This window comes from Patagioenas fasciata, chromosome 25 (assembly GCF_037038585.1).
Source record: "Patagioenas fasciata isolate bPatFas1 chromosome 25, bPatFas1.hap1, whole genome shotgun sequence".
In the NCBI taxonomy this organism is placed as follows: domain Eukaryota; kingdom Metazoa; phylum Chordata; class Aves; order Columbiformes; family Columbidae; genus Patagioenas; species Patagioenas fasciata.
In genome coordinates, this window is record NC_092544.1 from 4770818 (window position 1) to 4798789 (window position 27972).

At 57.5% G+C, this 27972-nt stretch overlaps 4 protein-coding genes across 9 annotated transcripts; 2 read left to right on the forward strand and 2 right to left on the reverse strand.

Annotated features, from left to right (window-relative positions):
* Positions 1 to 1120: 1120 nt before the first annotated feature.
* EXTL1 (exostosin like glycosyltransferase 1) lies at positions 1121 to 8871 on the forward strand. 3 transcript variants are annotated; one of them, XM_065857414.2, is made up of 12 exons: positions 1121 to 1641; positions 1797 to 3056; positions 5735 to 5828; positions 5912 to 6019; positions 6591 to 6710; positions 6782 to 6914; positions 6995 to 7113; positions 7437 to 7532; positions 7621 to 7707; positions 8056 to 8216; positions 8308 to 8479; positions 8561 to 8871. In XM_065857414.2, exons 2-12 carry the CDS (start codon positions 2122 to 2124, stop codon positions 8735 to 8737), a joined length of 2202 nt encoding a protein of 733 aa, XP_065713486.1. In that variant the 5' UTR covers positions 1121 to 1641; positions 1797 to 2121; the 3' UTR covers positions 8738 to 8871. The 3 variants fall into 3 exon arrangements, with proteins under 3 accessions (XP_065713486.1, XP_065713485.1, XP_065713487.1); XM_065857413.2 differs by having other exon boundaries at positions 8308 to 8871; XM_065857415.2 differs by lacking the exon at positions 7437 to 7532 and having other exon boundaries at positions 8308 to 8871.
* Positions 8872 to 9332: 461 nt separating this feature from the next.
* Positions 9333 to 11831, reverse strand: SLC30A2 (solute carrier family 30 member 2). Its single transcript, XM_065857371.2, has 8 exons — positions 11521 to 11831; positions 11136 to 11335; positions 10811 to 10957; positions 10378 to 10531; positions 10133 to 10289; positions 9865 to 9970; positions 9640 to 9774; positions 9333 to 9548 (listed from the first exon to the last, which is right to left on the reverse strand). The coding sequence occupies exons 1-8, from the start codon at positions 11568 to 11570 to the stop codon at positions 9403 to 9405; spliced, it is 1095 nt and encodes a 364-aa protein (XP_065713443.1). The 5' UTR covers positions 11571 to 11831; the 3' UTR covers positions 9333 to 9402.
* A 735-nt stretch (positions 11832 to 12566) lies between these two features.
* TRIM63 (tripartite motif containing 63) lies at positions 12567 to 16054 on the reverse strand. Of its 2 annotated transcripts, none has more exons than XM_071798983.1 (9): positions 15862 to 16054; positions 15514 to 15680; positions 14227 to 14392; positions 13875 to 13970; positions 13521 to 13754; positions 13392 to 13414; positions 13087 to 13211; positions 12917 to 12994; positions 12567 to 12809 (listed from the first exon to the last, which is right to left on the reverse strand). In XM_071798983.1, exons 1-9 carry the CDS (start codon positions 16018 to 16020, stop codon positions 12799 to 12801), a joined length of 1059 nt encoding a protein of 352 aa, XP_071655084.1. In that variant the 5' UTR covers positions 16021 to 16054; the 3' UTR covers positions 12567 to 12798. The 2 variants fall into 2 exon arrangements, with proteins under 2 accessions (XP_071655084.1, XP_065713444.1); XM_065857372.2 differs by having other exon boundaries at positions 14227 to 14395.
* A 3112-nt stretch (positions 16055 to 19166) lies between these two features.
* PDIK1L (PDLIM1 interacting kinase 1 like) lies at positions 19167 to 27849 on the forward strand. Of its 3 annotated transcripts, none has more exons than XM_065857116.2 (3): positions 19167 to 19246; positions 20190 to 21612; positions 24268 to 27849. In XM_065857116.2, the coding sequence occupies exons 2-3, from the start codon at positions 21328 to 21330 to the stop codon at positions 25006 to 25008; spliced, it is 1026 nt and encodes a 341-aa protein (XP_065713188.1). In that variant the 5' UTR covers positions 19167 to 19246; positions 20190 to 21327; the 3' UTR covers positions 25009 to 27849. The 3 variants fall into 3 exon arrangements, with proteins under 3 accessions (XP_065713188.1, XP_065713186.1, XP_065713189.1); XM_065857114.2 differs by having other exon boundaries at positions 19173 to 19246; positions 20187 to 21612; XM_065857117.2 differs by having other exon boundaries at positions 19173 to 19246; positions 21311 to 21612.
* The last annotated feature ends 123 nt before the right edge of the window (positions 27850 to 27972 follow it).

The following is a 27972-nucleotide window of genomic DNA, read 5'->3' on the forward strand; positions in this document are numbered from 1 at the left end:
GGCTGCCCTGGCCCTGTCTGCACCCCAGCCAGGTTCCTGCCCCCTGGGACTGGGGACTGTCCCCATGTCCCCCCCACCCCAGAGCCCAGCGGTGCCCGGGGCTCCAGCTGCCCGTCCCCACGTTCCCTGTCCTTCGGTTAATCCGCTTTCTGCAGCTCCAGCGGCCCCGGGTTCCGTGGTAATCCCCTGCGTGGCCAGGGATTAACTCCCCGTGGGCCTGAGCTGTCCCCTCGGCTGGGCCTGGCAAATAAATACCTAAAGATCTGGTGAAAACCATCCCCACCAGTTTTCTGCACACACAGCCGCACGCCGGGCACCCCAGCACGGTCCCCTGAGTCAGGAAACTGGGGCATGGGATGGCACCGAGTGGGACTCTGGGGCTGTCACTCTGTGTGTGCCCCCTGGGTCCCATGTGGCTGCTGGGGCACAAAGAGGGGACCCAAGACCAAACCCTGGGGTGCCCTGCACCTTCTCCCCCGGGGCTGGTGACACCCTGACCTGTGCCAGGCACCCAGCGGCCGGTCCAGCTGCAGGCTGAGCCCGGCTAGGTTGTTACACCCGTGGGTGGGATCCGGCACCCCGGCACGTCCCGGCTCGCCCAGCCGGCAGGGGAGGGCGGAGGGCGGCTGGCACAGCCGGGGATGCCGGGGCAGGGTGGGAGAGGCGAGTCCCAGCCTGTCCCTGCTGCCCGCTCCAGCCCACGCCTGGCTCCCTGCCGTGGGGCTCAGTCACCCAGCACCCCACATCGCCCCAGGAGAGGCTCCTGCCTGGAAATGGTGTGGGGGTATCCTGCAGGTGAACCCCTGAGGTCCTGGGTTAGTGGGTGGTACACGGGACGTGGGACATTCCACGCGTGGGGTCCCGCAGAGGGCGGGCGACGCAGGGACCCTGCGGGCGCGCGGGGAACCCCTGTCCCACGTGGGCGCGCTCCGGGTGGCGGCGCTCCGCCAATGGGAAGGCGCCGCAGGGTGGGGCTCCGAGGGGCGCGGCCTCTGGCTACGCCCACGAAGGTGCGATGGCCAATCGGATGCGGGCGGGCGGGGCCAAGGGCGAATGTTGTGACGGTGGGAACAGGACGCGGTGTGACAGATGCGGACGGGGGGACACGGAGAGGGGGGGACACGGAGCGGGGGGACACGGGACACGGAGCGGGAGTGATGGACCACGGGGGGTGATGGACCACGGCGGGTGATGGACCACGGGGACCCGCCGGGCAGCGGGGCCGCGCACTGACCGGGGAAGAGACGCGCAGGCAAGAGGACAGGGGGACAGCCAGCCCGGGGACAGACGCAGGGGGACAGCCCAAGTGGGGACAGACAGACATACAGCCTCGGGAGGGACAGCCAGCCTGACACGGGGGAAGCAGGACGGACAGCCACGAGGGGCGCAGGCAGCCGGGGGGGACACGGGGACAGCCCAACGCTGGGACAGACGGACAAGGTGACAAGGGAGGACACACCTCCAGCCCCCCCCAGCCAAGCGCCCCCCGTCGGGGGCACCCCCGGGACCGGCGCTGCTCGGCGGGGCGGCTGCTCCGCCGCCTTCCCCGCAGGGGATGCAGCCCGGAGCCGCGGGGACCCGCGGATCGAGACTTCGGGGCACAGCGACCCGAGACCCACCCGGGGCTAAGTGTCCCCAGAGGTAACGGGGGGAGCGGGCGGGGGGGCGGGGAGGGAGGTTTAATTCCCAGGAGGGGTCTGGGAAGGAGGGTCCCACCTCAGGGACACGGGAGCCGCTTGCGGTGACACGGTTGGCGGCGGCAGGACGGCGACGGCGCGACCTCTCCCCTTCTCCAGGGATTTGAAACTGGGCCAAGCGGCGATGGAAATGTCATTGTCACGGCACGGGGGCCCAGCGGAGTGAAGGCCGAGCCGAGGGAAGGGAGCGGGACGGTGCCGCACCAAACTCTGCGGAGAGAGACGGCCCTGAAAAGCCAGCGCAGCCCTGGTTGGAAGGGGCGGCAGGGGGACCGTGGGGTTCATCCGCGCTCCCACGGGCTGCGAGGACCACGGGACAATACCTGGGAACCAGGAGACACCCGTGGGGTTTGGGACATTGGCTTTTTGACTGAGTCCAGCACCCATCCAAACCCGATGAGGAGCCAGGGCTGCACGTGAACCTATGCAGACCAGGAAGAAATACATTTTCCTGACTTTCCTTGCCTCTTGGCTCCTGCTTTTCTTCTTCGGAGGAGACCAACTGCGCCGTTTTGCTTTCTTTTCCGGGAGGAAAGCTGAAGCCCGGAGGAACTGGCCCCGCTGGACAGATCAATCCCTCCTCAAAAGCTTTGCAAACCCCAAGGAGCTCCAGAGTGATGGGGACCCCTCGCTGCCGTCCCCCCGGGAGCGGCGGGTGGCACGGCTGAACGTCTACAAGGACAGCAGCTGCCGGATGGAAACTTGCTTCGACTTCTCCAGGTGCGAGAAGCACGGCTTCAAAGTCTTCACCTACCCCCGGGAGAGGGACCAGCCCCTCTCGGAGAGTTACAGCAAAATCCTCACGTCCATCGAGCGCTCGCGCTACTACACGGCGAACCCCGAGGAAGCCTGCCTCTTCATCCTCAGCATCGACACGCTGGACCGCGACCATCTCTCCAGTCAATATGTCCGGAACGTTGACGAGAAAATCCGCGCCTTCCCGCTCTGGAACGGTGGCCGTAACCATCTCATCTTCAACCTGTACTCGGGCACTTGGCCCAATTACACTGAGGACCTGGGTTTTGACATCGGCCAAGCCATCCTGGCCAAAGCCAGCTTCTACACGCAGAACTTCAGGCCGGGCTTTGACGTCTCCATCCCTCTCTTCTCCAAGGACCACCCGCAGCGCGGCGGGGAGAGGGGCTGGTTGTATCAGGACTCAGTCCCCCCGAAAAAGAAGTATTTATTGGTATTCAAAGGGAAGCGATACCTGACCGGCATCGGCTCCGGCACCAGGAACGCGCTGCACCACATCCACAACGGGAAGGACATCGTCTCGCTCACCACCTGCAAGCACGGCAAGGACTGGGAGAAGCACAAGGACACGCGCTGCGACAAGGACAACGTCAACTACGAAAAGTGAGTAGGAGATGAGTTGACAAAGCAGATCTGGTGGCGGGGGACACCCCACAAACGTTCCTGTCCCTCTGTGGGTGCAGCTGTGCCTGTCTGTGGTGGCTGAACCTCCAGATGTGGGGAGAGGAAAGTTTTGGGCTCTCTTGAAATAGATGAGGGTTTCATTTCCATAGTGGGGAGCGAGGCGCTGGTTGCTCAGGGCTTTCGTCTTCTGTATTAAAGTTGGAATAATCTGGCGAGATCGGCTCTTATCTGCAATCACCGCGGCCGCCTCTAATGCGATTTCCCTTTTTCCTAACGCTGGTGAATGATGCTTTTCTTCTCCCCCTCCTGCCCTCCCCTAACATTAACGTTGATCTTGGAGATGAGCCCAAAACGTTCCCCCCTCACTGGATCCGCTAAAAATCCCACAAAATTGGCGGGTTCTTGGGCATCTCAGCGTGGGCGGCTCTGAGCTCACCCACATTGCTGGGGTGGTGGGTTCCTCTGAGTCCCCCATCACAAATGGGATGTGATGGACCTTGGTGGAAAAATTATGGGGACAAAGTTCTGTGGGTCTGGAGGCTCTGTGCTGCGGGGACCCACAACAGCTCCTCATGTCCCCATCCTGCTGGTGACAGGCAGGTCCCTGTCCTGGGGACATCCCGCAGCCACCCGGAGAGCAGATGGGGAGAGGCCGCATTCGCATCATCCTCAAAGCATCTTAGGAGGTGCTGGGAGGTAAAAGCGGAGCCGGGTGCTGCAGGCACTGGGGTTAACCAGGGTTTTGGGGCAGCTAAGGCACCGTGTGACCCCATGTGGTGGGCTCCACCAGCCCAGCAGGATCAGTGTCACCCTTTTTGGGGACAGAGAATCGCTGGATGGTGCGAGACGCTGCAGGCTGGCAGGATGGGGGGCCCAAGGTCAGCCCTGCTGTGCTGGGGGGCGGCGGGACGGGAAATTTCCCCCCCGCACAGCCCAGGTAATCCCGTAATGCTGTTTGCAAGTACAGGGGGATTTACACCTCGCCTGGGATGGCTTTAGGCAGCAGATCGACAGGGGACAAGTGGCACAGGACAGCTCGCGCGTGACCCCAAGCCTCTGCCGTCCTGCTTGTCCCCATGAGACACTTGGGCAAAAAGCCACCGGTGTCTCCACCGCGCCTGACCTGCCCTGGGAGATGTCCCCAAACCCGCAGCTGGGACGGCCCAGAGCGACCACGGGGGCTCCGTCACCTTCCTCGCACCTGGGGAGGGCTGCGGAGAACAAACCGGTTCTGTGCCGGGATAAAGGGCGGATTGTCCCAGCGCTGCTGGGCTGCCGGCCCTGGGTTCAAAGCGGCCCATGCGGGTTGGGAAGGGCTCTCTGGAGCCGCCGGGTCCCCGGTGGCACCGTGCCCGGTGGAGCCGCGGAGGGGCCGGGCGCGGGGAGCGCGGCGGGCGCCCGTCCCGGCTCCTCACAAAACAAGGAAGCCCTGACGGCGTGATTACCCGGAAACCGCAACGCGTCAGGAGCCAAATATTTCCATCGAGAGGTTTTGGCCCCGCAGCCCGGCCGGCGCCAGGCTCCCCGTCGTGGGACGGTGCCCACCGCAGCAGTGCCCCCCGGGACGCGTCCCGCTGCCCGCCCAGCCCCAGCACTGGGAACGGCCCCGTGGAGCTGCTGGGGGTCACGGCTGCGTTTGGGGGTCCCCAAGGAGTGGGTGGCAGCGGGGCTGCCCTGAGGACAATGTCTTGCCCTGGGAATGTGGCTGTTGCTGCTGCAGTTTCATGGGGGGGTCTGTCCGAGCCGCCCTTGCCCCTCCAGCAGGTTGCTTGGGGTGTTAATGAGGCTGGGGCCACTGATGATATTTTTGGCATCCATCAGAGACCCTGGGCTGGGTTTGATGGTAAAAATTCATGCCTCAGCACTGGGGCCAACTTCCTACATTCCAGGGCGCCAGGATGCTCTGACACCCGTGGAGGGGACAAATCCTCAACCCCCAGGGTGGCACCAGCCCCACGTCCCCGCTGTGGGGCACCCTTCCCCCTGGGGACCATTGCAAGCAGCTCTTTGGTCTCATGGCCAAGCTGATCAGACCATGCGCATCCCCCCATCCCATCCAGGACCCGCTGCCCCGTCCCCCCGCCCCCGGCAGGAACAGTCGGGGTCTGTCCTGACCTAATGTCAATATTGGATATTCCAGCGCGGTCGCAGGGCCCCGGCAGCGGACGCGCCGCTCCACACCACCCGCACAGAAGGGGCTTTCACAGCCCCACGGTGTGAGCCCGGCTTGTGGGGGGCACGCTGCCTGCACCCCTGCGGGCAACCAGCCCTCTGCCCCCCCCGAAACGCTGCCAGGACAGGCAGGGCTGGTCCTGCCCGGCAAGTCTGGGCACGGCAGAGGAGTCACCGCAGTTTCGGGCACAGGGTTTGCGTGGGTTTCATGGCATGGGGGTGGAGGGAGATGGGTGATGCGTTCAAAGGGCACTGGGGTCCTATCCTGACCCCCCCTCTTTAAGCAATGCTTGAGCACGTCCCTCTGCCAGCCAGGGCATCGCTGCTCCACAGAGACAGGGCTATTCAGGGCCAAAATCAGCTCCTAATGGTGCCCCGGGCTGGTCCTGTACCCCCCAGGAGGGATGCTCAGCCTTGCTGGGTTCTGGGGTGCTCACAGCTTGGTGGGGGCTGTACCTGACCCCCTACCCCCTCTCCTATCACAGGTTTGACTACCAGGAGCTGCTGCACAATTCCACCTTCTGCATCGTGCCCCGGGGCCGGCGCTTGGGCTCCTTCCGATTCCTGGAGGCTCTGCAGGTATGGGGCAGGTGTGGGGCACGGGGGACACCCCCATCCCGGGGTCTGGGGGCTCTGTCCCAGCCTGTGTGTGTCCCGTGCAGGCTGCCTGCATCCCGGTGCTGCTGAGCGACGGCTGGGAGCTGCCATTCGCCGAGGCCATCGACTGGGGCAAAGCCGTCGTCGTGGGCAATGAGAAGCTGCTGCTGCAGGTACCACGGCCAAATCCTGCCCCACAGCAGCAGCCCTCCCGTGGGGCGATACAGGGGAGTGAGGGTCCCATCCCAGCTGCAGCTCTGGAGCATCACAGCAAGTGATAGGACCAGAGGAAACAGCCAAAGTTCCGCCAGGGGAGGGTGAGGTTGGATTTAGGAACAATTTCTTCCCCAAAGGGCTGTGGGGCATTGGAACAGGCTGCCCAGGGCAGTGCTGGAGTCACCATCCCTGGAGGGCTGGACAGACGGACATGAGGTTCTCAGGACATGGGGCAGTGCCGGGGGTGGGTTATGGTTGGACTCGATGATTTTGAGGGGCTTTCCAACCACAATGGTTCTATGATCATTCAGCTCAGGGGGTGTTGAACACCTCTCAAACCCAAAGCCCTCAGGGTTCCTGGGCCAGATCCTGCTCCAGGGACAGGAGGCAGAGCCACAGCGGGTGGTGACACAGCACCCTTGGCCATGGGGTGTCCCTCAGGATGGCACAGAGGTGCCACAGCACCCTTGCTGGGGCGTCGGGACAAGGTGACAAGGTGAGAAACCTGCTTGCTCCCTGCCACTGCAGATCCCCTCCGTCGTCCGCTGCATCCACCCGGAGCGGGTGCTGGCTTTCCAGCAGCAAACCCAGCTCCTGTGGGACGCCTATTTCTCCTCCGTCGACAAGATCGTGCACACCACGCTGGAGGTGAGCCCCCCTGAGCCCTCTCCCCGGCTCCCAGGGGCACAACCAGGGTACTGAGAGCATCTCTCTGGCAGATCATCAAGGACCGGCTGCTCCCACACCGCTCCCGCTCCCGGTTCCTCTGGAACGTGCTGCCCGGGGGGCTCCTGGCGCTGCCCGAGTTCTCCACCCACCCCGGGGACTTTCCCTTCTACTACCTGCAGCGCGGTAGGACCCTGCCCGCCCAGCTGAGCACGGCAAACCCGCTGCGCACCACAACACCTCAACTCTCCTCTGCTTCTCATCAGGCTCCAGCCCCTCCGAGAAGTTCACAGCTTTCATCCGGGTCGTCTCGCCGTCCGGTTCCCTCTCCCAGCCGCTCCTCAGGCTCATCCAGGCCGTCTCGGGATCCCAGTTCTGCGCCCAGGTCGGGGGAGCTGAGCCCTGCGCTGCTCGGTGCATCTCCCGGGAGGCAGCGGGAGGGATGGGTCAGGACCTTGGGTGCTGGGAAGGGTGAGGGTGGGATGGAGTGGCTGATGGTGTCACCCTCGGGTGGGCAGAGCTGTCTCCCCAGCCCTCTGGGGACCACCTGTGTGTTTATTATGGTCCAGACCGGTGTGAGATGGTTTTGGGGTGAGCTGGGCTGGAGCAGGTCCTGCTGTGGTGCCGGGGGGGCTGAGCTCTGACCACCCTGTGAACCCTGAGCAGCCCAGCCAAACACCCCAGGACACGCTGGTCCTTGCCCTGCAGATCCTGGTGCTGTGGAGCTGCCAGAAGCCGCCGCCACCGAGTGGGAAATGGCCCCAGACCTCGGTGCCTCTGAGCATCATCCAGGGCCGGGGGAAGGTGAGGGGAGCTGGGATGCAGGACATGGGCTGGGAGCCGGGACACCCACCCCATAGCACATCCCAACCTGTCTTTCTCCCCACCGTAGCTCAGCGACCGCTTCTTCCCCTACGCAGCCATCAGGACAGACGCTGTGCTGAGCCTGGATGAGCACACCAGCCTCTCCACCAGCGAGGTGAGGCCGTGGGCGCTGCAGTCCCTAGCACGTGGAGCTGGGCAAGGGGAGGCTGAAGTTGGATTTAGGAACAATTTCTTCCCCAAAGGGCTGTGGGGCATTGGAACAGGCTGCCCAGGGCAGTGCTGGAGTCACCATCCCTGGAGGGCTGGACAGACGGACATGAGGTTCTCAGGACATGGGGCAGTGCCAGGGGTGGGGGAACGGGTGGACTTGATCCTGAGGGGCTTTTCCAGCCAACATGATTCTATGATTCTGTGGTTCCATGTCCCCTGTGCCCAGGGGCGATGGTGTCCCCCCTCGCAGAGGTTCCCACAGCCCGGTGACGCTGTCCCCACCCCGTACCAGGTGGACTTCGCCTTCGTGGTGTGGCGCAGCTTCCCCGAGCGCATCGTGGGCTTCCCCGCACGGAGCCACTTCTGGGACCCCGAGCAGAGGCGCTGGGGCTACACATCCAAATGGACCAACGAGCTCTCCATCGTCCTCACCGCCGCCGCCTTCTACCACAGGTACTGCCCAGGGAGGGGCGACCAGGGCAACCGGGGCGACCGGGGCGGGGGTCTCAGCTGCACCCTGCATCTCCATCCGCTCACTCCCCAGGTATTATCACAGCCTCTTCACCGGGTACCTGCCGGCGGGGCTGCGGGAGCTGGTGGACAGCCTGGCCGCCTGCGAGGACATCCTGATGAACGTCCTGGTGGCCGCTGTCACCAAGCTGCCACCCATCAAGGTCACCCAGAGGAAGCAGCACAAGGAGAACGTGCCCCAGCAGGTAGGGTGCAAGGAGGGGAGTGCAGAGACCCCCCCGGCCGGGGAGCAGAGCCCATCACCCCAACACTCCCCTCCTGCCAAGGTCAAGGGCACGGCCGGTGGCCGGCATTTCTCCCAGCGACAGGACTGTCTCAACCAGTTGGTGGACTGGTTCGGCTACATGCCCCTCGTGTCCTCCCAGCTGCGCCTCGACCCCGTCCTCTACAAGGACCAGGTCTCTGTCCTGCGCAAGAAATACCCGCGCTTGGAGAGACCCTGAGGACTGCGGGGAGGGGCTTGGGGCTGGTCCCCCCGTTCCTGGGGCACGGAGTCCCCCGGGGTGGGCGGGCGCTGCTGACGGGGTTTTACTCGTTATTGGGTTTTACCGGTGCAATAAAGGTGGGTGGAGAGGCAGAGTCTGGCCGGTGGCTGTGGGACGTGGGGAGCACCGGTGGGTTGGGGCACCGGTGCTTCTGCCGTCATTGGGCACCATGGGAACAGCCTGTGCAGCACCCAGCCATGCACACAGCCCCCCCGGCCCCAGTGTGGCAGGGAGGGTGAGTCCTTTGGCTTCCCAAGGGCAAACAGAGGAATTGATAAGAGGCGAGAGCTGAGCGAGCGTGTCCTCCCTCCCCCCGGCTGGGACGGATCCCCCGCAGCCTCTTGCCTCCCAGCGCTCCCCAAAGTGGGGAAAAGGGTCATTTCAGCTGTTTTGTCCCCAGCTGAATAGAAACAGGGAATATTCAGGTGACTGCTGGCCTCCAGCAGCCACTCTCTGCGGCCGTGGGTCTGTCCTTGATGCCTTCGCTCCCAGCAGACGCCCAAGATAACGCCCTGGCGCTGCCAGACCCAACACCCCCCGTGCATGCAGCCAGCCCTTTTCTCCTCTTTATTTTCCGTGTATAAAAGGTTCCCAGGGCAGGGTGTGAAGGGGTGCCAGGGGGCTCAGTCGCGGGGGGGCTGGCACTCCCGGCAGTCCCGCATCTCCTCGGAGTAGCTCTCCACCTGGATGGTGGTGCTGTGGAAGCTGAACGTGCCCTGCAGCCGGGCGCTGGCCTCCTCCAGCACCTCCTGCGCGCTGGCACCCGCGTCTGCCGGGAACGAAGCGGGATGGGGGGATGTTGGGGTGCAGGTGAACCCCAAATCCCCCCCCCAGTTGCATCCCCAGGGAGCGATACTCACTGATGGCGATGTGCACCGAGAGCAGCGGCTGTGCCGCCGTCAGCGCCCAGATGTGCAGGCTGTGAACGGCCTCGACCCCCCGCACCCCCAGCAGCGTCTCCCGCACGGCATTGAAGTCCATCCCTTTGGGGGTCCCTGGGGAGGGAGAGCTGGGGGTGCTGGAGGGACGGGGGCAGCACCCATGGGTGGCCCATGGCCCAGACATCCCCCCCGGTGTGTCCCTACCCTCCATGAGGACGAGGAGGACATCGCGGAAGATGGTCAGTGTTGTCCACAGCACCAGCACCGAGAAGAGGAAGGTGCAGATGGGATCCATGAACTTGTACTCGGGCTGGAGGGGGTGGGAGGGCATGAGGTCCCTCCGGTGCTGTCACCCCACCCCAAATCGCCATCGGCACCAGCAAGGAGACACGGTCCCCTCCATCTTGCCCGTGGCTGAAGCCACAGTCCCCATGTCCACAGTATCCCCCTTGCCCCCAGTAACCACCCAGACCTTAAAGAAGATGATGTAGGACGCGATGAGGACACCGATGCTCTGCAGCAGGTCCCCCACGACATGGATGAAGGCGGCGCGGACGCTGGTGTTGGGTTCCTCTCCGGCCGCGCCATGGCTGTGCCCGTGCCCCGTCTGGTGCAGAGCCAGCCCCATCCTGCGGGCAGGACAGTGCTGATGTCCCCAGGGCCACCGCGCACAAGGTGGGGGGACACTCAGGAAGGGGGGGAACCAGCCGTACGCACACGATGTTGACGGCCACGGCGCAGGCGGAGGTGATGAGCATGACACCCCCCTCGATGTCGTAGTCGGCCGAGAGCAAGCGCTGGGCCGCCAAGTAGACCAGGATGCCCGTGACCACCCAGATGGAGAACACGGAGAGCAGGGCCCCCAGGATCTCTGCGGAGAGCCCCCCCGCCTCTGCATTACACCCTCCTGGCCTCCCTGGCAGCACCGGTGCTTGAGGTGGGCACCCAGCACCCATCCCTGGGGTTGTTCCCTGCGTGGGGACAGTGGTGCCTGCACCCTCCCCTGCCCATGCCTGTGGTGCTGGGGCTTTGCCGGGGCTCTCCGTGTCACCCGGGTCTCCTGGAGGCACCCGGTCCCCATGGGGAGGGCACCCTGGGGTGCTCCGAGTGCTCCCTGGGAGCAGCCCTGGGGGTGGTGTCACCCCATTACCTGCCCGGTGCCAGCCGAAGTTCATGGTTTTGGTGGGGGGCCGCGAGGACACCCAGAGCGCAAAGAGGCTGATCATGATGCTGGCAAAGTCGGTCAGGAGGTGCGCGGCGTCCGTCAGGATGGCCAGGCTGTGCGCCAGGTACCCGCCTGCGGGAGGGGACAGCGGGGACAGCGGCGTGGCATTGGGGGGTCCCAGCCCAACCCAGGCACGGACCAGGTCACCCTGGTGGGGACCCCACTGGAAAGCAAAGGGGAGCCTGGCCCGCACGCGGGGGCCACCGCTTTGGTTACCCTGATGGGGACCATCCCCACACCCCCCACTCACCCACAGCTTCTCCCACCATGAAGACGAGGCAGATGCCGGCAGCCAGGTAGAGCTTCCTGCGCGCCCGCCGCTGCCGGCCGGGGGTGCCCGTGGCCCCCCGCGCATGGCAGTGCTGGCTGCGCCGTGTCCCCAGCTCCAGCGCGGGCGCCGCTCCCTGCACCGAGTTGTGCCCGTTCTTTTGTGCAATCCCCAGGTACGACCTGATGGGGACAGGGGTGGTCGGGGGCTGGAGCCGGTGGGGCGGGGAGGATTTTGGGGAGCAGGTTGGACCCTGAACACACCCCCCAACCCCTTCCCCAGACAGATGTCTCCAGGGGGCCCCACCGGGGAGCCCCATGGGGAAGAGGGGACACCAGGTCTCCAGCCCCCCCAGGCACCCCCTTACCCGCCTGTGCCCTCGCTCAGCAGATGCTGTTTCTCCTCGCCGGCTGCCATCGTCCTCCCGGGGGCGGGGGCTGGGACGGTGACCCGGTGCAGGTGACCCGGTGCGTGGCCGGTGGCGGTGGCAGCCGGTGGCCTCGGTCTGTGTGACGCTGGGGACTCGTGTGCAAAGCCTGGCCGGGAGGGAGGGCCAGACCGGCTGCAAAGCGCCCATGGCCGCTGCCCTGCTCACCCGGCACTGGGGGTGCTGACGGAGGGGGGGTTTGCTTTGGGACCCCCCATGAGCACCCCCAGGAACCGTGCAGCGGGGCATGGATGCAACCCCAGAGCTGGGGGGAGGATGGAGCACCCCCAGTCACCCCTAAAAGCACCTGTGACCCCACTCCCTCAGCACCCCCAGTTTAGATCCAGCTGCCCAGCAGCCATGTGATGGATCAGCCTGAGGCCAGACCCCCCCTCCCCGCAGTGACTCCTGCTCATCGCCCTGGGGGAGCAGCACTAATTACCCAGGGGCTAATGGCAGTCACAGTCCAGCCCCGCGCTCCGCTGCAGGCGCTGCCTCAGTTTCCCCTTGGCCAGGCGCCGAACCGGGTTTGTGTTTTCGCAGGAGAAAAGCATTTGTGCTATATTTTTGCATGCACGGTATATTTTGCATTCATGGTATATTTTTGCAGTCGCGTGAGCTCAGCCAACAGCAAACCGGTGGCTCAATGCTGAGCCTGTCCCCATTTTGGGGACTAGCACAGCCTGCAGCATCCTCACCCCCTACATCGCACCCCCAAGCTGGGGTGACCACCAGCCCCAGGCGCCCCATTGCTACGAGATAAACCCTGCCGGGTGCTGACCCGTCACATCCGTGGGCAAGCGGCCAGGCATGGGGTGCCAGCACTGCCAAGGTGCTAATGAGACCAATAATTAAGTGTTGGAGCAGGAGGTGTCCCTCTGCCAGCCTGAGCTGGGACACCGGGGACAACACCAGCCTGGCAAACCCACCCGCATCCCAGAGCCGAAAACGAGAGGCGAGGGAACAAAAGACACCCGAAACACCAGTTTTCTTTACAAAATACACAAAATTCAAACCCGTGAGAATTATATACAAAAGAAGGAAGATACAAAACGTGCGGAATTGTCCTGTTTGCACCCGTATAGAAAAGTGTCCTGTGCTGGAGCAGGGGCCGGCTCGTGAGGCCACCGGCCCCCATGGCGTGTCCCCCCCGTCCCGAGTCCCGTCGCCGGACATCCTGCGCCCGCGGCGATTCTCCTGCGCCGGCAACGGCTGCGGCTACTGGGGACCTGCCGGGGGGAGAGGATGGGGGGCTTAGGGGGATCCACGTCCCCAAAGCTCCCCCATGGGTGCTTGAGTGTCCTGGGGAGGTGTGATCAGCTGTGCCACCCCTTACCCATCACTGTCCTCTCGGGCACCGCATCCTCCTCCACGTCTTCTTCCTCCCCATCAAAGAACTCCTCATCTTCCTCAGCTGCAAACAGGCGGCCAAACGTCACCACGGGGCCACCGGGAAATGCGGCGGGTGGCACCGTGTCCGTGGGAGTTGGGAAGGGGCTGAATTACCGGGGGTGAAGTCCACGGCGTGGACGGCCTCGGTGAGGTGGTCCAGGCTGACCGAGAAGGCGTCCATGCTCTCGTAGCCCTGCTCGATCTTCTCCAGCCGGCCGCCCTTGGAGGCCTCCACGATCCTGGGCATGGAGAGCACGGCCATGTCCCCCCTGTCCCCTCAGCGGGCTGGGGGACCATAGGGAGCCCAGGCGGGGGGTTGGGGCAGCCCCACACTCACCCAGGCACCCCATGGCCAAATCCCACCCAGCTCTGTGGCAGCAACAGGGAATGGCTGAATTTTCCCCAATTTGGGCACTTACGTGTTAATGAGCTGCTTGGCGTTCTGTGGGGAGGAAGAGCAGAGGTGAGTGGAACCGTGTGGCAGCCAGGATGTCCCCAAGTTGGTGGCACCCCATACAGGCATAGACAGGGAGGTTTGGGGGTCTCACCATGAGGAAGGCAGCCCCCCCGGTCTCCTCCATGGCCTGGATGGCCGTCTCCACCAGCCGACTCGACTTCTCCAGCTGCTCCTTGTAGCGGCAGATGAGGCTCTGGATGAAGCCCGTCTTGTCGCCCTGCTCGCTGGTGATGCGCTCCAGCAGCTCCGACTTCTTCTCCTCCAGCACCTCTGCCAAAGCGTCGAAGCGAGCGCACAGCTCCCGCTTGGCCGCCTCGCTGTTCTCCTGCGGGGACAAGGGATGTCACCGCGGTGTCCCTCGGGCTCCCCACCTCCCTCCCGGCCATCCCAAACACTGAGGTTTCACCCCTGGGTTTTGAGGGGCTCCTTTTCACCCATTCCTCACCTCGGTTCTCCGGCACGACTCCTCCAGCTGGGAGATGATGGTCTGGATGCGGTCGTTCCCCGCCACCAGCATGGAGATGCAATTGTTCAGCTCAGTCTGGGCAGGGGTGGATGGACAGAAACAGCTCGAACCCCAGCGGGAACGGGGACAGGGACATCTCCCATCTGCTCCCCCACATCTCCTCCTGAGCCACATCCACTCTAAATATAGGCTGTCTCCTGGGCGAAGTCACCCGGGGGCTATTAATACCCCATGAGCAAATCCCAGTGCTATTTGTAGCCATCCCAGCTCAGCACATCACCCCGGGACCGCCCGTGTCCCCCCATGGCCCCCCTGTACCCCCACACGTCACCTTCTGGCCCTGGAAGACAGTTTGCAGGGGGGCCACCTCGCAGTCCTTGTGGGCACCGAAGACTTTGCACATGGAGCAGGTGGGGACCTCGCAGGTGACGCAGTAGATGTTGATCCGCTCGTCCTCGTGCTCCTTGCACATAGGGTGCTCCCCCTTCTTCAGTGGCCTGCTGGAGAGAGCGGCATGGCCACGGTGACATCCCCGTCATGGTGACGTCCCCATTGAGGTGACATCCCCATCAGGGTGACATCCCCATTGCAGTGACATCCCTGCTGTGATGGCATCCCCATTGAAGCATCATCCCCACAGTGCTAATGTCCCCATTGCAGCGTCATCCCCACTGTGGTGACAACCCCACTGATGCCGCACGGCCACCCCAAAATTGTGTCCCCAGGAAAGGGGCCAGATCCTGGTACAACCCCACGTTTGTTCCTTTGGGAGCCACCAACCTCTGTTCCTCCATAAGCCCCGAGACCAGTAAGCCCCAGTTTAAACCAGTGTGGTGCTAGGCATGGCAGAAGTTGGCACCGGTGTCGGGGGGGCCCAGGGTCACGCTCTAGGGATGTTGCACAAGCTCCTAATTTTAGCCTTGGACTGCTGGGATTTATTGTCACCCAATGTGTCACCAGGGCACCCAGAAACCCCCAGGAGGGGTCCCAGCTGAATCATCCCCTCTCTGGCATGGGGGACATGGGGACAAGCTGACCCACTGAAGCAAACCTGATGCTGGCCCCTCGCATCCCCCCCAGGGCTGTGGACACCTGCCACGTGTCATTGTCCCTGTCCCCATGGCTCTCAAACAATATTTACAGCAGTTCGGGGAATTTGGCTGGGGCCACCACTCTGTTTCGAGAAGCTGTGACCCCCCCACAGCTGCACACTTTTCCCGAGTGGGCCCCCCACCCACAAACTGTCCCTCTGTCCCTTATCAGCCAGCAGGTCCCGCTGTCACCAGCACAGCCTGGATTTGTCCTCCACACCCCTTATCTCCCACCCAACGCTCCAGCTGCAGAGCACGGGGGGGAACAAGACCTGCCCTGCTGCCACCACCCCTCTGGGGACCTGCTGTCCCCCGAGCCACCCAGAGACACAAACTGCTCTGGATCGGGGAGAAAGGAGGAAGATTTGGATCAGGGACCACTGAGCCAGCAGAAAATCCCCCCAATTTCTCTCCCAGCTGCAAACTCATCAGTGAGGGTGCTGGCACAAGGGAGGTGGGCATCCCTGTGTCCCCATGTCCCCGCCGGGTCAAGGCACAAGCAATCAGCCCTGGCTGCCCACGCCTACCTGGAGCACTCCTGCTTGTAGATGTCGATGATGTTCTCCACCAGCAGGTTCCTCTGCAGCCCGTAGACCCCGTGACGGTCCAGGAGCACCTCGTGACGACACGACGGGCACCGGAACCGGCCCCCCGAAATCACACTGCCCCGGCTTTGCCAGTACGGGTTGGCAGCCTAGGAGGTGGGGGAGATACAGATTACTGGGGTCCATGAGCATCCCAAAAGCACCACGAGCATCCCCATGGCACCATGAGCATCCCCACAGCACCACGAGCATCCCCATAGTACTACGACCATCCTGGTGACATCCAGCCAGAGCTGAGTGGGGAAAATGGGCACAGGGCCCCCCTTTCACCTGGAAGACGTCGTTGGCACACTTGCGGCAGAGGTTGTGCTGGCAGGGTAGGATCACCACCGGCTTGCTGAACATCTCCAGGCAGATGGGGCAGATGAGCTGCTTCTCCAGGCTCTCCATGGGGCTGCCATCGCGCAGGATGCCGGCTTGGAAATCCATGGGCACGACGGTGCGCTCCGCTCACCCGCTCTCGACTGCCGTCCTCGCCCCTCGTCCCGCTATTTATAAGTCGCTCCCCGGTCACGAGGAGCCAAATTTTGACGCGGAGGGTCGGGTGTCCGGGGAAGGAGCACCTGTCACACGGGACTGAGACATGGGCAGCGGTAAACAAGCGGGGACAGGCTGTCCGGGAGGCCCTGCCCGCCCGTGCCACGGCTGCCGGCACGCCGAAACCGGAGCTGGGGGGCACACAGGGCCAGGCTGCACCCCACGGCCAAACGGCTGCAAAACCCCATTGGGGAGAGTGGCCAGATCCCAGACCCCACAATGGCATTGGGGTGAGGGCGAGGAGTGACAGAAAACATCCCCGTGGTGAGGCAGACATCGTGATGGGGCCAGAACGGGGCACAATCCTGGAATCACAGGATCATTTTGGTTGGAAAAGAGTTTTAAGCTCATTGAGTCCAACTGTTAACCCAACACTGGCACTAACCCGTGTCCCTAAGAGCCTCATCTACGTGAAATATTTAATCTCCTAATCCCACGTTTGAAGGCCATATTCCTCACAGCACAGCAGGCAAGTGAAAATACAACACATATAAAGAGATAACTTGGTAACTAGTAAATAATACAGGACTACTGTAGTGACCAAAGTACTCTCCTGTACTATTTCAGGTTAGAATGCTGCGCCTAGAGCAATTCCCACATTTTAGAGCTGAGCCAGCAGCAGTGGAGAGTGGCTTATAGGGAGCATCTCCCTTTGCACCCCAAAATGTGGTCACTGCTGGGGTGCAAATACACCCTGGGCAGTGGGTTCAGCAGCAGCACTGGGGAGACGCAGCCCCTATGCCTGGAACATGCACCAGGGACCCCCCTTCCCTCCCCAGGCAGGGGTTGGGGGGCTCTTCTGCACCTCCAGATGCAGGGGGGCTGCTCCCCATGCTGGTGCGCACAGCCGGCCGCTCCGCTTGGTTGCAAAACCTGACCCAGAAACGGCCTCGGGAGGGGACACAGCCACGCACGGCCCTTTGGGACCCCCCCACCAGGGAAAACAGACCCAGTGCGCGGTGCCCAGCTGGCGCGGGGATAAACAGGGTGTTGTGCCAAATGCCAGCGCCTGTCCACACGGAGACCTGTAAATATTGGCAGCTGTGCGGGGAGAGAGTGGTAATTATAGCGCCCTCGCCTATGGGTCGTGCTGGGATGGTGGGTGCTGCTGCACCCACAGTGACTGCGGGCGGGAGGGATGAGGGGTGGGTGCAGAGGTGACCAAATACAGGGGTATATGGGTGCAGGGGTGCATGAGTGCACAAATACAGGGGTACACGGGTGCAGGGGTGCATGAGTGCACAGATATAGGGGTACGTGGGTGCAAGGGTACGTGGGTGCAAGGGTGCATGAGTGCACAGGTACAGGGGACATGGGTGCAAGGGTGCATGAGTGCACAAATACAAGGGTACATGGATGCAAGGACGCATGAGTGCACAAATATGGGGGTACATGAGTGTAAGGGTGCATGAGTGCACAAATACAGGGGTACAAGGGTGCAGGGGTGCATGAGTGCACAAATACAGGGGTACACGGCTGCAAGGATGCATTAGTGCACAAATATGGGGTACATGGGTGCAGGGGTACACGGGGCACAAATAGAGGGGTACATGGGTGCAAGGTTGCATGAGTGCACAAATACAATGGTACACGGGTGCAAGGGTGCATGAGTGCACAAATACAAGGGTACACGGGTGCAGGGGTGCATGAGTGCACAAATACAGGGGTACACGGGTGCAAGGATGCATGAGTGCACAAATATGGGGTACATGGGTGGTGGGGTACACGGGGCACAAATAGATGCATACACAGGGTGCGCAGATACAAGAGTGCAGAGGTGCATGGGCACAGGGGTGCAAGGGTGCGTGAGTGCACAGGTGCATTGGTGCACAGGTGCATGGGTACACGGGTACATCTGTCCACGGGCACACAGGTGTAGAGGTGGAGGGGTGCATGGGGACATGGATCTAAGGGCACGTGAGTTCAGAGGCCCCATTTTCGCTGCAGGCATCTCCCCCCAGGGCAGGGCAGCTCCGCAGCTGTTTTGGGTGCTCCTTCCGGGCAGACTCACATGTCAAGCAAGTGACTGCGCTGGGCCTGGCCAAGCACATCTTGCAAAACCGTCCCCGTTTCGGCACTTGGGGCTCTTCCAGGGAGGCGCTGGCATGGAAGGAGGGCTGGCTGGGCGCTTGGGGGGACAGCGCAAGGGTCGGCCACCGATTGGAGCCAGGAGTGGGGCACCCAGATGTACACCCACCCCCACCCCCACGGGCTGGCCCTGCTGGGGGTTAGCATTAATTAACTAATTGCTTCTGGACTTGATTAAGGGGATTTGTGGGAACGGAGGGGTTATAATGCCCTAATCAGCTTTCAAAACCCACAAGGGGCTCGTTGGCCCCTAATTGGCTTGGGGTGGCTTAGGCAGGGCCCCCGGGCACTAATCACCACTGGGCTCCTTCCCAATTAACCAGAGAGCAGCGCAAGAGCATGTTGTTCTGGTGGGAGCGCATCTGAACGGCCTCTGCTTGCTTTCTGAAGGGCTCTGAGCAGCAGCTGGCCCTGGCTTCTCCCAGAGTGACTGTGATGGCCAAAGGGACAGTGGGGACCATGGCAGAAGCCACAAACCCCCAGCTCCTATGCATGAGGGGCACCTGCAGCCTGAGGAGGAAAGGAGGCAATGGCAGAGAGCCACAGAGAGGGGAAACAGCTCTCTGCCAGGAGCTGTGTCACCGTCACACTAAGCCAGAGCGCAACCAAAGGTGCGAAAGACTGTATTGATTTTATTCCCAATGCCAAGCAACAAATTCATGAATAAAAATAAGAACCCTCCCTCCCAAAAAAGAAGAGGACTGTCAGTGCAAAGGGGGGGTGAGCACAGCGTTGGGGGAGGCAGGCACGGGGGAGGACAGAGAGCAGCGCGGGGGGAAGGGGACGCACAAGGGGTCGGACGAGGGCTGCACGACGCCCCCCGCTCCTCCTGCACCAGCGGCTGCACCGGCCCCGCGCGCCGCCGGGGGAACGGCGCGTGCGCACCCCACTCTCTTTCGCCGCCGACCAATCAGAGCGCGCAGCGGCGGCGCGGGGGGCGTGGCTTGCGCGGGGGCGTGGCCGCGCAGGGCGGGCCGGTCGCAGCTCGATAATGGCGGCCGGGCGGCGGCGGCAAGCGGGCGGCGCTGAGGTAACGCGGCCTGGGCCGGGTCGGGTTCGGTCCGGGGGCTGCCCCGGTGCGTCACAGTGGGGGCGCGCTAGGTCCACACATGCAGGCGTCTCCGGTCCTCCGGTCCAGGTGTGTGAGGAGCCCCGGGTACCTGTCGAGGCGGGTCGGGCCTAACGGGGCCGGATCCCCTCAGCAGACCCCGCTCCCCCCGCGCCGCAGGCAGGCGGTGTCTCGGTGATTTCCCTCCGGGGCGAGGCCTCGCTTGGTGCGGGGGACGTCCCGGTGAGCCCGCCGCCTGCGAGGCCTCACAGGGTAAAGAGGAGAGGAGCGTCATTTATTTTATCCCGTAATTATCGCTGCTGAGGAGGGGGCTGGAGCTCCTGGGCCTGCAGGAGGGAGCAGGGACAGCCCTGGCCTGTTGGGTTTGCAGTGCTGGGCCTGTCTGTGTCCCTGCAGCCCGGCACGGGCCTTGTTCTTCTCCTCAACGGGTTGGGCAATAAACCTTGGTGGTGTTTCCAGGCTGGGGGGAAGGGAGGCAGGTAACAACCCCGACACTCGACTGAGCAACGGGGCCTCTCTGGGAACAGCCAGCAGACCCTCAACGTGGAAGGGATGTTTTCTGCTCATTTTGAACCTGGTGTGATGGTGTTTGAGTAACGCAATCTTTTCCTCAGGGAATGTTTGACAGTGTCAGCTCTTTTTGTGTGGGCTGTCACCTTCATCCCCTCCTCACAGCTACAGGTGCAGGTTCAGAGCATCTTGTGAGCAGAATCTTCTGGTAAAGTGTTTCTTGGGCACATCACACTGCAGGTCAAAATGTTGATGTAAATCTGCATCGCAGAACTATGCTGAAAGGTTAAAATGTCTGTGTAGTATTGCCCTGACACTCACTGATGATACCTCTTTTTTCTCTCTCTTTTTTCTTTTTATTTCCCTAAAAAAAAAAAAAAAATACCTAAAGCAGTGGAAATAATTGAAAGCTCCCTACTAATAACAGGCTGTTTGATGTGGTCCTTATTGCCTGGTTTAGTGACTCAAAGAGTTACATTTATCACTGGCAGTCTTACAAGCTGTTTTAGTTTTGATACACTAGCTGTGATTTTTTTTTTTTTTTTAATTATTATTTTTGCGTTTCATTCTGTTTGACCAGTGATAATTAGCTAGCTGAGCTTTTCATTTTTTTCCTGTCTGTAGTCAGTGTCCCATTTTGGTTTGTTTGTGTGAAGGTGGTGCTGGTGTGTTTTGGTTTGTAATCTTGCGGGGAAGTGTGCAGGAAGGTCCATAAATCTGTGGCAGTGTTTGGTGGCTTTTTATTTTTGTGAATGTGTGTGTGTCTCTTGTTTTACTTATAGAGCAATATCTTAATTTTTGTAGAAGCCCTTGCCCTGTTGAGCAAAACTGAAAGTTAGATGCTGGGTATGAGCTTCTGCAATCAGTTGCCCTTTTTTTTGACTCCCCAGTCAAAGGATATTAAATGAAAAATCATAGTAACGTTAATACATAAATCAGAAGCGATGTGAAGAATCCTCCTGTCTTAGTAGCTGTAAAAATATTTAATGATTAAATTATAACAGAAACGTTTACCTACGCAGTCACCCTCATAAAAGGCAGTGTTAATTAAATCTGTTGCTGCCCAGCCACAGGCTTCAGCTAGAACCTCTCCTCCGCTGTCCCAGGCTGGATGGAGGGCATGATACCATACATGATACCATACATGATACTGCACCATTATTCCCGCAGATGTTCACGGAAGACGCTGAGAGAAAGGAGCAGGAGCCCCCGCGATAGTCCTGTCTCAGCACAGTGCAAGTCTAGGTTGGAATTGTTGCCACCTTGAAAACTGGGCTGTATTCAAAATCCTGACAGTCCCACCAAAATGGTGTAATTTTACTTTTAACTAGTCCGTGGCAACAGGTTTACAGAATAGCTTCTGGAATGTTCCAGCGTTGGGTTCAGTGTAATGCTCGCTGTTAATTGAAGGGTGTCGGTAGGCGTAATATCGCCGCACTGAGCCATGTGGGGGAAAATACAGCCCAGTTTTTGTTCATGAGTTTTAGTTCTGTGGGTTTTTCCCCCCTTCCCCAGAACCTTTGATCTTGAAGATGGTGAGTAGCCAGCCTAAGTACGATCTAATACGAGAGGTTGGTCGTGGCAGTTATGGTGTGGTGTACGAAGCAGTCGTCAGGAAGACCTCTGCCCGGGTCGCGGTGAAAAGGATGCGGTGCCATGCTCCAGAGGACGTGGAACTTGCTCTGCGTGAGTTCTGGGCACTTAGCAGTATCAAGAGCCAGCATCCCAACGTCATTCACCTGGAGGAGTGCCTCTTGCAGAAAGATGGTATGGTGCAGAAGATGTCCCATGGCTCCAGTTCCTCCCTTTATTTACAGGTACATGAAGCTGAGGTAACGGGGTGGAAGTAATTAATATGGATGTGCAGCTGGGAGGGAAGGAGGTGGGTAGCTAAGACCATTTTTATTTTTGAGGTGTTCTTAGTTATGGTGTTGTTTGCATTGTCAACACCCAAAAATTTAGATATATATTTAAAAGAGCATATATTGAACCATCACCTGTATCTTGTAATTTGAAGCCGTGCCACTCTAAAATACTGCAGGGTTCTTGAAATGCAAATCTGCTTTGGTAACTTGAGGAAACACCACAGGTGGAGCAGAAGGGAGGCGCAGGCTGTTGTGTTCTTTAGTAGAAGCCCTGCTGCAGGGTTAATTAACAGACATGTGCTAATGTCCTGGGAAAGAGCTCTGAAGCATTTCTTATTCTCAAATATCCTTGGAAGAGGAAGTAACCATCTTAATTTAGGAAGCCAACACTTAAAATTCTTTCAGAAATAAGAAGCAATTGTTAGCCTGTGGCGAGCCATTTTCTTTTTTGAATGAGTAGCTGTGAATCTCTTCAAAGAGAGGTAAAGGTATGATAAATAAGGGAATAAATACAGCTTCCCCTACGTGACTACTGAAGGTGTCTTCTAAGCCGCCTTTAAGTTTGAAGATGCATATTTTTGAAGAATAAGTAGCTCTGCAAAGACTTTGGAAGGTAATCTGATTCATTCCCTCGTCAAGAAGCTGCTCTGGCAGAAATTTGTGTCTCTGGTTTAAAAAGTCAGGAAGCTGCTCAGTGTTTATTGTGTCACCCCTAGTCAGCTTTTATCATTTTGGTTTTTATTGTTGTCACTCTTGCATGTCTGGTGTAGGACCTTTTGTTACTGAACATTGGTCTGACAACCCTTCCCTGTCCAGATCCCGTTGTGCCCGGTGCTGTGTGACCATCAGGAGGAGAGTTCTTGCCTTTTGTGAACTCACTGCAGCTTGGTAGTTGTTACTGACCTGCTTTCGTGAAGGGATTAGGGTAAAATAATACTGCCCAGCTCGTGTGGGAGAAATGAGTGCCTTGCCTTCCTACTGGTTAGCGGATCCATAAGATATTGCATCAAACTTGTTAACAGTTGTACAGGGAGGAGCTTGAAATGACCGTGGTGGGACTGTGAGGTGGGGGAGAGCTTCCAGATCACTGGCGCGTTGGTTTTTGGTGGTAGCACCTGTTACCTGTGCCTCATGTACAGCTCACCCAGGTCAGGCACAAGCACTACAAATTGTTTTTCTGCTCCAGAGAGCAGAGCAAAGGGCAGAGCTGAGCTGACTCTGGAGAGGCGGGGATCACTTTCTAATAGCAACTGCTAAAATAGAGAAAATCAGATCTCCCTTGGCTTGCCCTCTGCTCTCTCCACACCGGGTGTTATTACATTACAGAGCTGAGCTGGTGCAGGCTGGCCAGGAAGGGGGGTGTTAGTGTCTCCCGAGGGGCTTTGGAGCAGATGCTTAACTGCTCTCAGCTCAACTAAGCCAAGTGAGAGTCCTAAACTGGCTGGTGCTTGTGGTGCCTTGTCACAGGTGGTGGTGGATTTTGCTATTTTAACCCTCTGCGCTGAGGGGCGAGTGCGGCTTCTGTAAAACTGGGGGACAGAGCTGTGTGTTGGTGCTTGCTCAGCACAGGAGGCTTCTGCTGTCCTCTGATACTTTGATCTCTCTGATAGCGACTCTAAACCCTAAATACGTAGTTTTCTACTTCTAAAATGGATTTACTGTTGGTCTGGTTTGAGTAGTAGTTGTGCTTGCAATTAAAAATAGCTATAAATTGCTAGTAATTTTGCTCTTGGATGGAAAAGGCCATTTTTTTTAAAAGCACTTTAAAACACCTCTATAAATATTAATAGCTACCTTAATTTTTGCAAGCCTGTAGAGCTACATGTAATTGAGTATACTTCTAACAGAAATCATTGCAAGACTTACCTTCTGGAGCATGCTAAGAGGAGCTGAGGAGGCCAATGTGTGGTTGTGTAAACAGGATTAGTAGAACTGATTGCTGGTTTTACTTTGCTTTTTGTATGAAGCAGCTGTTAGAACTGGTTGCTCAGGTTACTCACTGCTTGTATTCTAGAAAATAGCTTGTGGATCACGACGGTGGGAAAGGTGTTACGTGCAGGTTCAGCTGTGCCTGTTGATTATTATTCTCCCGAGTGAAGGGATCTCATGTTAACACTTGCTAGAATACATTCCTGCCTGAGGAATGGAGAATAGGCTTTAAATATCTATTGTGGTGCCGCTTCATCAGCAGAGGACAAATACAACCCCCTGGCACTGCCCAGAGTTACTTGCGGAGGTTTTGTTTGCGCAGTAAAGCTGATAGTGAAAGGGGTGGGACGGGCTTGGGGTGGGACAGTGTCCAGCTGAAACAGATGGGAGCGCGGTGGCCACGCGCTATCTTTCAAAATATTGTTATCTGGGTCTAGCTCCAGCTTCTGGACAGGAATGGGAGCCTGATAATGCTTTGCACACACAAAAATAAGGAGGCTGTCAAATACATTGTGGTTTGGTTTTGTTTTTAACATCAGAAAGTTTTATTTTCACCAGTTACGCTATCTTACTCACTGGATTGTTGAGAGGAAGATCCCTACTTCATGCATTTTTCCATGATACCTTTATATTCTTGCGATCATCAGGTAGTTATGACATGTCTTTTCCTTGTTGCAGCTTGTCGAGACCTCATTAAAAGGAGAAATAGTCTTTGACCCCAGAAGCGCTTATTACCTCTGGTTTGTGATGGATTTCTGTGACGGAGGAGATATGAATGAGTATCTGTTGTCCCGAAAGCCGAACCGCAGGACCAACACCAGCTTCATGCTTCAGCTCAGCAGCGCGCTGGCGTTCCTGCACAAAAATCAGATTATTCACCGCGATCTCAAACCTGACAATATCCTGATATCGCACAGCAGGATGGATGCCAGTGACTTGGAGCCCACCCTGAAAGTTGCAGATTTTGGCCTGAGTAAAGTATGTTCGGCATCAGGACAGAATCCTGAGGAGCCAGTCAACGTAAATAAGTGTTTTCTATCCACCGCATGTGGGACTGATTTCTATATGGCCCCTGAAGTCTGGGAAGGACACTACACTGCCAAAGCTGACATCTTTGCCTTAGGGATTATAATCTGGGCCATGTTGGAACGAATCACATTCATAGATACGGAAACGAAGAAGGAACTTCTGGGGAGTTATGTCAAGCAGGGGACAGCGATCGTGCCTGTGGGAGAGGCGCTTCTAGAAAACCCGAAAATGGAACTGCTCATCCCCGTCAAGAAGAAATCAATGAATGCCCGAATGAAACAGCTGCTCAAGGAAATGCTGGCTGCCAACCCGCAGGACCGACCCGACGCCTTCGAGCTGGAGCTGCGATTAGTCAATATAGCTTTTAAAGACAGCAGCTGGGAGACGTGACCCGCCGAGCGCGTCTCGGTAGAGCTCCCGTCACCCAACCGATGGTGCGACTTAACAGCAGTAAAAGAAACGAGCCTGAACGCAAACCTGTGGGGTGTAGTTTGTACCAAACAAATCCCGGTTTTTGAGTTTCGTCAGTTGTAGAAATGCGAGTTGGCTGTTGTTGTTAACGATGTGTTGATGTGTATAATCCCGGGATGTTCCACGCGGGTGTCAGGTGTGACGATGTTCGTTAGTGTGCGCTGGCGCTGCGATGTCTCCAGAGCTGAGACTTGATTTCCAGCGCTGTGTCACGGAGTATTTCGTACATTCCAGTTTCCTACGTCAGTATTAGGGACTCTCATGGAAAAAAGAGATTTGCATGCTGGTAGTGCAAATCTTCAGGCTTTGTAAAGTAATTCTGTGTATATATTTATGTATATGAGTGACTGGGAGTGTATGCCAATTTTCTTAAATTATTTCCTATGGGTCTGAATGATTTGGGTCTGCTAGAAACCTGCGTGAAGAAGATAGATGAGAAGCATTCCTTCTTCTCCAGGCCAGAATAACTTTATTATTTATTTTTGTTATCTATTGTCAAAAATAGGATCTGAGAGTTGACTTTGTCTACAAAACAAAAGCAATGCAGAGGGATCAGCAGTTTGCAAAGTACTGACATGGCCCATTTTAGCACTTACAGCTTAACAAGCTTGTCACCGAGGGAGTCAAATTACCAATGTGTGCAATCAGGTGCTGGCATGCTGGCTGGTACATTAATAATTGGATTTTGCTTTCTTCTAGTAATTAAATACTTCATTAATCCATTAATCTACAGTTTCACAATGTGCTCTCGACCCTTGTGTCTATAATCCAGTAGCACCTTGAGGATTTATAATAGTGACGTACTAGTTTATAGAGATGTGGATGAGGGAATCCAGCGGCATAGGGTGTTTTCAAGACTGCAAAATATGGTTGCAGCACAGTTTTCCTGTTAACTTGGTATAATTCTGCTGGTCACGGTCTCTTCCTTTCTGTCCCTGACTCTAACCTGGTCATGAGGAGGAGGTAAAGGGGCAACTTCATCTTGTAGAACACACCTCAAGTATGGGAGAAAACTCGGTCACCGGTATGTGAAAGGTACCTCCAATTTATGCAGCGACCTTCACTGGGTTTTTTGGTGGTTTTTTTACATTTGCTTTCCTCCTTTTTAAGCAATAATATTTATTTAAAAGCACGATGGAAGGATGGGAAGCTTTGTAGCCATTGAAAGGCTCTCGTGCCACAGAAGCAGCCTGAGGTTTCCCTGAAGGCACCTGACAGAAGCTGCTTTGTAATGAATGTTATAACACTTTGTTCTTTTGGGTGCAGGACTGTGACCTTTCTCATCAATTTGACCTTTTGGAAGAAAAATAGTCTTAAAAAATTGCCTCTAAAGGCAGATATATTAAAGCTGCAACGAAAACCAGTTTTATTAAAATCAGGGTGACTTTTTTCCCAAATCTCACCTGGAAAGTGCCGGGAGTATTCTCGTGTGTAACTTCTCCGCAGATACTATTGCCTCTTAGTGCTGCAGGAGCAGTTCTCATCAGGCAGTGTTTATTCTGCCCAAGTGTGAATAAGCAGCAAACCCAAAATATATATATATATAGATATAAAAATTTGTTCTTCCAAAAGCAAAAGATTCTGATTCTACCGAACTTCTGCAGCTTTATAGACAACAACCGGTCTTACCTGGTGCTGCACAGAGCTGCCGACCATTACCCAGGGGCCTTAGTCCTTAATTCTTGTTATTTTCCTTCACTTCATCATTTAAGACAAGTTGTCTGAACAGTGATTCTGGGATAAATACACTTTTTTTGTCTCAAACAGTGTTTATTGTTTGGAAGACACTATAGAAATAGCTTTCAGAAGAAAGTGTTCCCCAGTACAGAGGAGTGTGAATTGGGGGATCAGTGATGGAGGATACAGCCCATGTCCTTCCTGCAGGGAGCTCAGTCTAGAAGAGAAGACTCAGAGCCTGTCTGTGAGTAACGATAAGGGGAGATCTATTCATTCTTAAATTATAGAAGCAGAAATCTGTTTGTTCTCATATTTTAAGTGGCTTCGGTGTCATTGAAGCCTCAGCTTGTTCCTGAAAGGAGGAAAACAAACTTCTCACTGGTTGCGCCACCGCTTTCACAGTACTTACATTTCAGCATGGCCATTCACAAGCTGAGTTTTAGGAGGTTGTATCATTTTCCACTGTGAACTTCAGAGCTTTTTAAAAATCTATTGCAAACTTCCTCCTTTCCTCGCCACCCAAAAGTCAGAAACCTCACATTAAAGTACAAATTCACTACAGAATAATACTGCTTACCTTTCAGGTGCTTTGCAAATCATCTGATTCCCCAAAATATTTCAAGTAAGAACACTGAATACGCTGCCTGTGGGGCAGAAATGTGGCGGGGCACAGAAAAACTGTGGGTCTTTTGACTCCCAAAGTGTTTCTTTGCACTGATTGCTACTGGGGGGTACCCAAAATCCCTCTCATGGTGCTTGGCCGCGCTGCTGGGCAACACTGAGTGTTTCCCTCACTCTGAGTCCTCAAGGTCTGTGTTCTGTTTGCCTTTTTTTGTCGTCTGAAGGTGTTTGTTTTAAAACCTTTGATAAATCGTCGTAGCAGCTCCAGACTCACCAGCATGACACGAAGTCAAGATCCTTTTCAGCACTCAGAAGAGATTTTTTTTGTTTGTTTTTAATCGTCAAATCTTTCTTTTAAAAAACTGTAAAATATATTTTATGGAGAATTTATAATGAGGAAAACTATTGTGTAATTTATTACGTTCATGACTGGTTTTTAAATAAAAGCTGAATTTTGATGAAGCTTTGGAACTTTTTATGGAGAAATCCTTTCTTCTCCCTCCGCCCGCTGTCACGTAAGGAGATTTCCAGCAGGACTGGTGCTACTGGATTTATTCGAGGTTGCAAACAGATGCTGCGCAGGGA

Excerpts from the sequence above, each read along its gene's own strand:
- EXTL1 (XM_065857413.2), top strand. The coding sequence starts at position 2,122 with ATGCAGACCAGGAAGAAATACATTTTCCTGACTTTCCTTGCCTCTTGG. Across the intron at positions 7,114-7,436 it reads GATCCCAGTTCTGCGCCCAG|ATCCTGGTGCTGTGGAGCTG; the intron begins GTCGGGGGAGCT and ends CTTGCCCTGCAG. Across the intron at positions 8,217-8,307 it reads GCCGCCGCCTTCTACCACAG|GTATTATCACAGCCTCTTCA; the intron begins GTACTGCCCAGG and ends CTCACTCCCCAG.
- SLC30A2 (XM_065857371.2), bottom strand. The coding sequence starts at position 11,570 with ATGGCAGCCGGCGAGGAGAAACAGCATCTGCTGAGCGAGGGCACAGGC. Across the intron at positions 10,532-10,810 it reads CTTCGGCTGGCACCGGGCAG|AGATCCTGGGGGCCCTGCTC; the intron begins GTAATGGGGTGA and ends GGCTCTCCGCAG. Across the intron at positions 9,971-10,132 it reads CCTACATCATCTTCTTTAAG|CCCGAGTACAAGTTCATGGA; the intron begins GTCTGGGTGGTT and ends CACCCCCTCCAG.
- TRIM63 (XM_065857372.2), bottom strand. The coding sequence starts at position 16,020 with ATGGATTTCCAAGCCGGCATCCTGCGCGATGGCAGCCCCATGGAGAGC. Across the intron at positions 15,681-15,861 it reads GTGCCAACGACGTCTTCCAG|GCTGCCAACCCGTACTGGCA; the intron begins GTGAAAGGGGGG and ends CCCACCTCCTAG. Across the intron at positions 12,995-13,086 it reads CGCCGTGGACTTCACCCCCG|CTGAGGAAGATGAGGAGTTC; the intron begins GTAATTCAGCCC and ends GCCTGTTTGCAG.
- PDIK1L (XM_065857116.2), top strand. The coding sequence starts at position 21,328 with ATGGTGAGTAGCCAGCCTAAGTACGATCTAATACGAGAGGTTGGTCGT. Across the intron at positions 21,613-24,267 it reads GTTCCTCCCTTTATTTACAG|CTTGTCGAGACCTCATTAAA; the intron begins GTACATGAAGCT and ends TCCTTGTTGCAG.